This window comes from Lasiodiplodia theobromae, assembly GCF_012971845.1.
Source record: "Lasiodiplodia theobromae strain AM2As chromosome Unknown scaffold_66, whole genome shotgun sequence".
Classification (NCBI taxonomy): Eukaryota; Fungi; Ascomycota; class Dothideomycetes; order Botryosphaeriales; family Botryosphaeriaceae; genus Lasiodiplodia; species Lasiodiplodia theobromae.
The window spans coordinates 80,046-91,241 of record NW_023336548.1 but is presented as its reverse complement, the minus strand read 5'-3'; the positions used below and the strand labels follow the sequence as shown (position 1 = coordinate 91,241).

General features: G+C 58.1%; 1 protein-coding gene across 1 annotated transcript; it reads right to left on the bottom strand.

The window, feature by feature from the left end:
- Positions 1-5,105: 5,105 nt before the first annotated feature.
- Positions 5,106-9,025, bottom strand: LTHEOB_12543 (Rap guanine nucleotide exchange factor; the record flags this gene model as incomplete). The annotated part of the gene is made up of 6 exons (XM_035509422.1): positions 5,106-5,286; positions 5,342-5,403; positions 5,455-7,316; positions 7,567-7,779; positions 7,931-8,872; positions 8,986-9,025. The coding sequence occupies 6 exons, from the start codon at positions 9,023-9,025 to the stop codon at positions 5,106-5,108; spliced, it is 3,300 nt and encodes a 1,099-aa protein (XP_035364507.1).
- Positions 9,026-11,196: the final 2,171 nt, after the last annotated feature.

Here is an 11,196-nt window from a genome sequence, read left to right as displayed (position 1 = left end):
CCGGGTCCAACCGCCAAGAAAAAATGTCTCAGGCCCTTATCTCGAATGTAACGTCCGCGCTCCCGGTCTTGAAGGAAGCAGGATCATTATGTATGAGCATGGCGTGAACGCATCCGAACGTTCGGTAAATTCGGAAAAGAGGGGAGGCGGCTGGGCCGTTTCCCCCCTGGGTTAATGCCCACAAAGGAGCTCGAGCCAGCCTCTGGACAGGACCGCAAAACCCAACACTCGCTTTTGCCTTCCCCTCCTTCCCGTTCCCTAAGCCATGCCCTCGGTTCCGCTCTTCTCCTTTGTCTCGGAACTCGTGATTGCTTTGCAATTCGAAAGACGAGATTTCGGAAAGGGATTTTGATGCCCCTGGTGCCGCGGCAATGCCCCCTCGCTCAGGTTACACCACATTAGCCGGGGAGGCCTTGTTATGGCCGGGGGTGTTCTTGTCGCTCGATGGACTGCAGCAACGGCTGCACCGGCGGCAGCCGTGGTGGAGACCGTTGATTGTGGCTGCCTGCAGGATTTGCCCTCTCTGGAAGAGAAAAACTTCTAAGGCACTGCTTTAGTGCCCCCCACTGTGCTTCCTGATGATAGCCTACGAGCTAAACCAAAGCGATTCGAAGCATCAAGCTCAAACACTACACCATCATTATCGAAACTTCTCTAGCTCTGTGCCTGCAGAAGTTTGAGTGCCGCATGCTTCTTGTTAGTTAGTAGACGTGCAGTGAGGTGATGGTGCAGTGTCCTGTTTTGGACGCCCGCGTCCTTCCAAACCGGCAAGGGACATTCAAATCGCCAAGCGAAACAATGCCACCACGCATTTTGATGCCTGCATTTCCGACCTGCGATAGATTAGAGTGGATCTCTGCGAGACATGGAGGATGCAAGAAAGTTAAACGTGAAGTACCGGACGCGCCTCCGAAATTTTAACGTAAGGGCGACCAGATTGATGGCGGCGAGCGCCGGATAGCTTGTCTCACTTTACGAGTAATGATGCAGCTCTTTTTCTCATCTCCATTCCCACCCTCAATCTCTAAATTACTTGCTATGCCCCGATCCCGCGCACGGGAGCGCAGTGTCAGATTGTCTTACCCGCCAGAGGTCCAGTGAATAAAGGCCCGATACCATCTTGCCGCCACAACATGCGCCGGCTTCCCGGCTCTTCTCTCTACTGCTAGGCTATGGTTGGTATTACAAGTCTTTCTCTCAAAAAGACCCGTCCTGCGTCGCGGGACAGAAGAGGATTTGCACGCCAACTCAGAAGCACGGACGGCATTAACGCGGTTCAAGGCAGTCATAACACGGCACACGGTTCGACTAAGCCCCACAATAATTCCCACGCCGCCCCATCGGCGAGAAAAACTCGAATCCTGGCGGTGGGAAATCGGTGACGGGGAACACGCGGAAGAGCCCTTCCGAGCAAATCCGCTAAACCGTGCTGAGCAAAGGATGTGCATTCGGGTGCTCCCCTTTTGGGTTTAAGCAGCAGCCAAGTGGAGTAGGGGCAGCTGAGCGTGTTGCACAGTGGACGAACCTCGGCGGAGCAGGAATGGGTCTGGTGAAAAGGGAAAATGCCCAGAGTCAATCCAGAGAAGCGGTGATGATAGGAGCGGTGGAGGAGGACGAGGCAGGAAAAAGATCGCATGAAAGGCACTTCCCGGCAGTTGTCTTCGGCCCCCAAGTGATGCAAATCGGTTGTATCAGGTGAAGACGGTGTTGGAAAGAATCATCACGGCGTTATTTTGCACCTTCATGGGGTATGGGTGGGTAGAAAAGCGATTTGTTGTGGGGTTGGCGGACAGGCGTTCACTGTGTCATTGAACACGACCCCGCGCACTACCATTTCCGAAAACTGCCTCTCTTGAGGTGGCTGTGCTGCGAGTTCTCAAGATCAGATTATGCAACACTACAGTATAGTAAATTGGCAGAATTGGGCAGCTGAAGGGTTGATGGAGCCGCAAACGTACGGCAGTGTCAACAAGTTCAACACTGGACGAATGTTGCATCTCGCCAATCGCGTTGCAATATTAAGTGAATCTAAATCGTAACTACCAAGCCCCCGTTCCCGCACGTTGCCGGCGTGCCGCAACCCGCACCCCCGATCCGATGCGGGCGCCCGTCTTCCGTCACCGGCAAGCAATGCACGGATGAAAGGCCCCTCTACCGTCGGCCTCTGCCGAAAGGCACGGACATAGGAGTGGACGGAGGTGTTGGCACTGGGGTACTGAGGAAGAGGGCATTGCCCTCAGCAATTGAAAGTGTTGAGGGGCACACGACTGACTCAATGGTACAAAGCTCCAGGGCATGAAGTTGCGCCTTAGCAACCTATTTCCGCTTCTCCAGCAAATTGGGGCATTGCCTTAATCGGTGCGGTGCAACATGAGGGGAACCGCGCCAGGGCCAAGGAGTCGGGTAGCGAGAGGGGAATTCCTCCGTGGGCAGTGCACAATGACCATCCCCTTCAAAGCCAAAGATAGACACGGTGCCATGTCCCAGGGATGAGGCATTTGTGTTGCCGAAGTCTGAGGACGCGATTCGGTTCGAGATACGCGAGGGTAGTACGCAAAAAGAAAGGTGCGCACATGTTGGCAGGGAACATGCTTCTTGGTTGGGTAAGTGACTGAGCGCCATCCTTCGGGCAGCGAGGCTACGGCTGGCAATAAACGACGAGACCAGGAACCCGGAATGCCATGCAACGCAGGCACCAAGGGCAAGCAACGATTCCAGGCTCCGATGCAACATGATTAAAATGAGGGCTTACGGTGACAGCACCTACTAACGAAAAATCGAGGTGTAAGTTGAACCCAATTTTTAGCGCCGACAACTAGATTTACTTAAGCTTAAAGAAATTCGTAAATTCCCCATCCGCAGCATTTCTCTTTAACGCTCTATATCGTGGCACTTGGCAGACATGTCTCATAAAATGGCGCCGATTCAAGGGAGATGATGAACGTCGGACTGTGCCGCAGCGGCCTGCACTGCGCCGAAGATGGTCTCCACAGGCCGCTGGCAAGGTGATATCAGGACCTGCAAAGGAAGGGCGTTAGTAGCCACACGACGACGGTAAGCTCCGCAATGCTGCTTTCGTTCCAACCTCGGCGCCGAATGAGGCAACGCAACGTTCGGAACCCCTTAACCTCGTCGCTCATCGAGCTGTGCGCACAACTGCAGCAGCAGTAGTCCCTTGCGTAAAGCCACCAGAACCCCGACCTCCGAAAAAGTCCCTAGACCAGCCCTCAGCGACGCGGCAAGGCTGATCAGCTCGATCGGCCAATCGCAGATACTTCTCAGTCCGCGCAGGCTCTCTTCCTCGACGTCCAAACCGCCTCCTCCCCCTCTCATCGGCCGCGATGATGTTGGTTTTGGGTATGTGGCGCTACAGGCGCACCAAGAAAACAAGAAATGCGCCCTGTTTCGCGGCCCGTCTTCGCGAAACCTTCTGGGCTTTCCATCACCATTCCATCACTTTTCCGTGCATTTTCTTCGGGCCTTCCATCTTTTCCATCAGCGCCCCCCTCCCATCCTTCGTGGTCTTCCATCCGCCCTTCCACTGATCCTTCCCGTCCCCACTTTCCTTGTCGTTAGCGTCCCAGCGCCACCGTGGCCAGCAGCAACCATACAAAAAACCGCAATCCGCCGTGCCGTCCGTCCTGCCCTATCAGCACCGTGAAAATTTCAGACGGCGCCATGCACCGAAGGATTGTCGAAGGATGATCGAAGAAGCTTAAACAGTCATCCCGTCTCTTACCGTCTGCAACCCCTCTTTTCCCATCATCTAGTGTCTCTCTAGCTGAACAGTCACACGCACAATCGTTCCATGTGACTACACTCCTGATCCGTCGATCTTGGGGAAAAGAAGAGAAAGGAGAGGAAGGGAAAAAGGAGAGGGGATAGCGAGGCGAAGAGTGGTTAGCCAGTATTTTGCCGCTGCCACGCCTGCCAAACGTCAAACTTCGGCGCCACTGACGCGGTATACCTCCTGAGAGAATCGGAGTAGAACGCAGCCAGAAGAACTCTATGACGACGTTCAGCGTTCACACAATCCACGCATGTGGGGCCAGGCTAACGTACACACAAATCATGCAGTCTTTTTTCCTTTTTCCCCCCCGCTTCATTCTCCAGCCTACGTGCCACGTGTTTCTGCAACCGTAGAGCGTTCTTCATCAACTTCGGAAAAGGGCGCTTTACCACTCCGCCCAGCTCTCGCTTTCACGCCCAATTTCTCGCCACAACTAGAGGCGCGCAGATAGTTTACACGACAATAAAAAGACCCAATGTTATCCCACCTTCCCTCTCAGCGCTATGACCAACCAAACTGGAAATATACAGATGAGAGAAAAGTTAAGAAGAAAAGATAACCCATCAGAAATGGGTAGGGGTATTTTTTTTGTCTTCGATATTGAAAAGATAGGAAATAGGGAAAATAAAATGAACACGGAAGTGAGACCGAGGTATAGATGAGACAAGAAACGGAGACAGATGCATGAGACCCAAAATCAATCTCTGCCGAGATCTTTCCCTTGCTCCAGTATTGGTATGACCGTGACAAAAAGTAATATCAACGCTCAGAAGAAAAGGAGGAGCACAACGAACCGAGAACAAAAGTCAGTCAACGCTCAGATGATGTGAAGCAGCGGAAAAAAACAGAAGACCACCCGCGGAATAACGAGGAAACACTCGGATGCTCATCTCTCAAGCGATCAACAGACGACCCACCTCCCCCCCCCTTCCAACCCATCTGATCGCCGACCGGCCCCCGCTCATACGCCACCTGCCTCTCGGATGAGGGAGCAGAAATGATGAAAATTCGAGACCATCCATGCCATGCCATGCTAGAAACGACAAAGGAGATGAATAGATGGTATGACGGTATGCGGTGGTACATGTAGTGGTGTGTAGCATATCGAAATGCGATGATTATGACGTTCTCCTTTCTTTCCCAGCTCCATGAGATGGGTATCCCAATGTTTTGTGACAAAACGCCCGTATATGGTAGATCGAGTGCAGCAAATGCCGCCTTGGCCCTCCTCCTGGCAATATGATAAAGAAAATTTTGTTTCCACTCTTTTGGTCCATCTTCACAATCCCTCGACGCAGTCTGTTTCTCGCCGCGCTCAGAGGAGCAAGCTGGCAGCAATTCTACTCTGATTGGGAATCGCGCGTTTGGGAACCGACGAGAGGGATTTTTGCCTCCTCTCGTTGCGTTTTCGCAAGCGTTCCTCGCGTTCTGCCTTCTCCAGGTCAAGCTGCCCGATCGCTCCGAAAAACGGCGAGGACTGCGTTTTGAGCTGTGTCCTTGGAAGTGGAGCCCCCCGGCGCTGGGGTTTATTGACGAAACCAGTTGGCAAACCTTCTTCGGGGTTCGCCGGCCGCACCGACAGCCTCGAGGCTGGTCGAACGGTCGTACAGTTCCTGGAGTCGCGTGTCAGTAAACGCAAGCCGCCGCATTCATGGGAAACTTACGTCATCATCCTTGCAGATTCTCACATCCAGTATCATACTCTTCACCTCGTCGTTGCGAGCGATGTTAGGATAGGGGAAGCCCTGTGCCCGTTGCATACCAACGATCACCTCGCCCATGATTGCGAATTTCTTCCAATTAATTCTTTCCTTACCCTCGACGCCACTGGGAGGCGCTTCCTTCTCCTGGGCGCTCGCTCTGTTGAGAGCAGCCTGCAGGGCAGCTGCATTGCCAGGGTTACCGGTCAATGCGCTAAGAGCCTCCGCATTCGCTGGCGGACCACCGGACCGGGGGCTTGTGCTCCCGCCGAGCAGACCGGCGTTGGATCCGCGTCGGTGTGGGTCGTTGACAAAAGTGGAGTTACCTTCTGCGGCGGAGACAAGGTCGCGGCGGTGAAGAGGAAGGTAGGGAATACGCTCCCCGGAGCTGTTCTCCCAGGCAAGACGGTACGCAAAGTGGCTCTTTTGCGTGCCCATGAGAATCTCGAGCTTCATGAAGTCCTTGGCTGTGGCTGGCGAGAGGAGGTCGCGTGTTGCTGAAAGGCGGTGGATCGCTGTTCCGTTCAAGCCTGCGAGAATAGCGCCGAGAGAGTTGTAATTGTTCAGTTCACGCAATTTGCGTGCAACCTTCATGAACTTCTCGAGCATCAAAGCGCGATGCTTTGGTTTATCCCTCAGCAGAATGAAATTGGTAACCCAATAAGCCAGGTGATTGAAGTGTTCAATCATCCGATCCACATTCTCCAAACTCTTGCACTTCTTCTTCTCTGCCGCATTCATGCTCACATGGCGCACCAGGTCGCGGGGCCTGATGGATTGGAACATGATCCAGTCCATGCGCGTCAGTTCTCGGGCGATATTATCTTCCGACTCTCCCATGAGCAGGTGCCATTGTGTCTTAGTGAGAGTGACGCGAGGTATGGGGACGAGTAGCTTGGCCTGTTGCCGTGCCTGCTCAATAGCGTTCATCATTGTCTGGGAGGAGCTGGTGGCTGTGGTAGAGGTGCTAATGGAGCGTTCAGGGTGGCCTGTCATCGACGTGTCCGTGGTGTTCGTGGAACCGCGCGTTATGCTGATGGTAAGCTCTGTTGCGCTCTTGGGCAATTCTTCCTCGAATGCCTCGTGCAAGATGGAATGGCCGGAGAGTGCGTGCTCGCGATGCTTGTCACTACAAGCCCAGTCTGTATCATCGTCTTCCAAAACAGCATCGAGATCAGCCAAGATCTCCTTGGACGCAACGGCAAAAATGCGGTTGCTAGCCAGACGATTCACAAATAAGAACACCATGCGTTTTGTCATAGGGTGAGCAAAGTCACCAGGGTATGAGCTGAGCCACTGCTCCATGATCGACAAGTGGCGCAGTTGCGCTATGGTGCGGACCATTTGCGGACTTTTGTCGTTCTCGAGTGCGTCAAAGCGTTTGATAAGGGCCTCGAGCAATTGGCTCGGGGCAGCGAACTTTCGGTAGAGGGCAAGGAATATGGAGACGAATTTGGTGTCCTGTTTGGACAGCGGCTGGGAGACCAAGCGGTCGACGAGCTGCTCGAACGTGTAGCCATTCTCATCGGAAGGCATGACGGAGATGATGCTGGGCTCGTAGTCTGACGAGTCGGCACCGTCAGAACCGTATGACTCGTAGCCGGGGGACTCTTCGAGGTCGAGGAAGGAGTTGGTGGGAGCGCGGTTCTTGGCGCGCGCTTCTGCATCGTTGTCTGACAGAATCTTCAGACGCGAACCGGAGAACTCTGAGCTCGCACGCTCATGCCGACGCTTCCAGCTAGGGCGGGGAGAGACGGCCTGCAGGGCAGATGAATTGGATGTGGCGCGGCGGCGTTGTGCGGCGGCGAGCTTGCTGGCGGGTGTATCTTAAATGGGTACGACGTCAGACGAGGCCACGGTACGCTAACAGGCAGAACAGCGTGGAAGGATGGAATGATGGGTGGAAGACGACAAGCGTGAAACATGTTGCAGCAATGAAACGGCAGCTGCGTGCGTAATGTTATATGGGGGACTGCGCCAACGGCCCGAGCGTGCACGCGCCGCCAGCCATGGATGCGGCGCGGCGGGCAGGGACCAGGGGCGCGGAGGGGCAGGCGTTCGTGTAGATGCACTCACCCTGTCGCGACGCGAGAATGGCCCGCAGCATGACAGAAAGACAGATTCGCTGGCTTTCGGGCGAGCCGTCTGAGCTCTGAAACGCGGGTAAGTCGCCAACCAGCGTCTTCGCGCGCTGCTCCACCACAGCTGGATCCACCTGGCGATGGGCCGGGTGGTTGTCGCACTTGCAGCCGACCAGGACGCACGGCAACGCCGCTTTGTGGACGACATCTGTGCAGAGGCAAAGGAAACGTTAGCCGCGACGCCCGACTAGACGGTTGGGCTGCGATCGGCGGGCGGATTCCAGGCCCGCGGGCACTGATCCTGCTCCGAGCTGCCGGCTCGCGGCGCTGCCGGAATTGGGGGTGAGGGATATACTGACTTAGCATGCCCGGCACCTGTGCCAGGCTCTCCTGATTCATAACATCGTATAGCATCAGCGCGCCATCGATCCGTGGCGCAGGCATGTCGTCGATTTTTTCCGGCCAGCAGATGCGGTCGTCGTGCTCGATGTCCAGCTCCTCGAAAGGGACCTCGACCAGGCGCACCGTGTACACGGTGCCGTCAATGGACATCTTGCGCGTGGCGGTGCGCACCTGCGAGCGGGAGCGCAGGTCAAAGGCGCGGTCTATGAAGCGCGTCTTGCCCACGCCGGAGTCGCCAATGACGCCGATGTTGATGTCGTCGACGGCCTGCAAGGCGCGGCGGTCAGCGGGGGCCGGGGCAGAGCGCGCCGAAGCGGGGAGAGTACGTGCCTGCACATCCATCGCGGTGCTGGGGTTCTTCTGCTGCTCTGGGGATTTGCGGAGGGGGTCGTCAGGGTCGCCGGGGCTCTGGTCGGCGAGGCGCTGGATGACGCTCTGGTAGCGCAGGAAGAAGGGATCGCGGCTGATGGCGTCGTCGTCGTCGTCGCTGCTGCTATCGCTGACGTCGGGGTGCCGCGCGCGGGCTACGTGACCATTCTTTGCGCCGCCATGCGGGGAATACGGCGACTGCTTGGGGACGTGGGGCGCGGAATTGGCCCTGCTGCCGAGCGGCGGGCGCTGCAGTTTGGGCGGGCTGGCGGTGGAGACGCTCTTCGTGCGGGCTTGGTGTTGAGGCGCGACGGAGGGCGCCAGGGTCGTCGTCGCGGACGGCGCGAGCGAGCGGCTCGGGGGATGCTGCAGCTGCAAGAGTGGATCCTTGGAGGGTGCGGGCGGCGGCGAATCTGCGAGGCGTAGCGGCGGGAGCAGGGCGTTCGAGCGGACGTGGAGTGGCGAGTTTGGCTGCTGGTCGCGATGGTGGGCAGCGGAGGTTGAAGAGGCGCGGGACGCGGACGTGTGGCCTGGTGCTGGTGCGCGGTCGGAGGCCGCTTCTATCGACGGGCGCCGGTGACTCCCCCCTTGTCGCTGCGCCAGCGTCATCCCTCCGTTTTGGCAATGCACCCCGGGCACCTACGGCGAGTCGAGGGCAGGGGTTGCGGGCGCGCAGCAAGCATGCACGTTGGTGGGCTCACGCGAGGGGCGCCGGGATGGCTGCGGGACTGCCGCTGGGTGCAGGCAGGATGCAGGATGATGCAGAGGAGAGCGGCGATACGGCGATGTCGATTGTCGATGGAGGCTATGTGATGCGCGCAGCGCTGTGAAGCACTAAAGGTCCCGGCGCAGGCAGACCCTGCGCACTGCTCTGTTTGCAGAGGGCCGCCCGCTCGCATCGTGCAGTAGATTGACTTCATCTCACCAGCCCGGTCATGCGCACGCCAGCCCTACCCAGCAGCTAAACCTGCCCGCCGACGCCCAGCAGCCTGCCCGCCCGTTCCAGCCGCCTCGCAAACGCGCCCGGGGGCCTGTCGCACGGCCGGCGTGCGTCCCGTCGCCCGCGCATTTCGGCGTTGTGCGTGCGCGCGGGCGTGCGCACACTCGCGGTCGCTGCATTTTTCTGCGATCCAGGTCTAACGGCCAGGCAGGGATCAGGGCCTTGCCAGGGGGGTGCAGCGGAGCAGCGAGCCCACCACGCTGGACATCATCCACCTCGCAAGCGCGCGATACGGACGCAAGCGCACGTGTCGGGTACGCCCGTACCAGCGCCCGGCCCAGCGCCCGCTGTGGCAGTCTTCAGCGCGCGGAGCCGCAGCCGCGAGGGCGCGCAGAAAGGCGACGGGAGAGACGCGCTTGTGGGAGGGCAGGGCGGGCCAGACTCTGCGCGCTCACGACTCGCCGCGCTGCCGCTGGAACGCTTCCTACTCGCCCGGGGAAGGTGTGGCGGCCGTTCCGGCGTCAAGAGACTCTGATCGCAGCAGATCATCGCTCTCCGCGCAGCGCAGAGGCCCGTGAGTCCGCGTGTCTGAGATTGCTGCGAGGGCGCCGCTGCAGCCTGCGTCTGCGCGACACGCGCAGCGGCCCACTGGCCCTGCTGCAGCCGTCCGCTGAGCACTGAGCGCCGGTGCAGCCCGCCGCCGTGCTGTGCATGGCGTTGACAGCAGCCACCGCTCAGGGGATGCCTCCGATAAGGAAGCGCCTGGGCGACGAGCCGTGACCTCACGCTGTCGGCTGCAGCGGAATGCCAGAGGCGGTTCCCATTGGATGCGCCGCGCAGCCTTAGGGCCAGCGTCCGCCCTCTATCCAGACCTCACCTCAGAACCTCCCCGCCGCGCCAGCGTGCAGCCGGCCGAGATGCTGCGCGGGAAGGATGCCAATGGGCGGCCACATTCAGCAATTTCCACCAAGTCCCGCTGCTGAGCGATCAGTCCGGCTTTCACCCTCTGCAAACGCCCCGCTCTCCGCTCTCGCTGGTTGGAACGCCAGAGCCCCGTCCTCCCGTCGACCAGACGGAAAGCCGATCTCAATACTGGCTCCCGCCAGGTCGCAGATCCGTCGTACGATTGATCAACCCGTGCCGGGCTCTGAAGCAACGCGGAATTCTTGACCTGCCTCTTTCGCTCAACTTCGCTGGCTTCGCCGGGAGCGAGAGTTTGCAGTAGTTGCGATGAACTATCTATAGTCCCGAAGCCCCCGTGTCGTCCATTCCCCCCTTGGCCGCGGCCAGCCTGCGGCCCCGACTCGCGCATACCCCCCCCTTCCCCTCATGCGGCAAAAGCAACAACAGGGAAAATCATCATCCATGTGTCGTGCCTCGACATCAATTAAGCTTAACCTCGATGGGCGCGATTGCGTGCACCCCAACGTGCCGCATTTGAACACTAGCACACGACGCGCACACATCGGCCAGCACGCGTCCAATCTCTTCGTCCGTCATCGCAGCCGATGCCGGTGCTTGTGCCGGCAGAGGGGCGCCCAAGCTGGACGATGAGCGACGACCAGGGGGCCCCACATGAACAGGTCGTCAGCTACTTCAGCTGTACGTCTCCACAAAGGCCACTGACTCTCAACGCGCTTGCTGACTCTTGCTGAGTCCCCATCCTGCCTACCCTTCCTTACCAAAAGCGATCCGTAGCTTCTCAACGCGAAGCGTCAGAATCAGCCCACGGCGTCCGCATGCCCGCGCTTCTTGAAACCAGCAGAGAACACGCGCGCCGGGGGCGCATAAGGTGCACGACGGTCTCGAGACCCGCACTGACACGCACTGCCCTGTCGATTCGCAAACAACGCGGAATTCAGCCCAGTTCTCGCAGATGCATGAGAGGACAGAGGAAAGATGGTGAATCTCGTC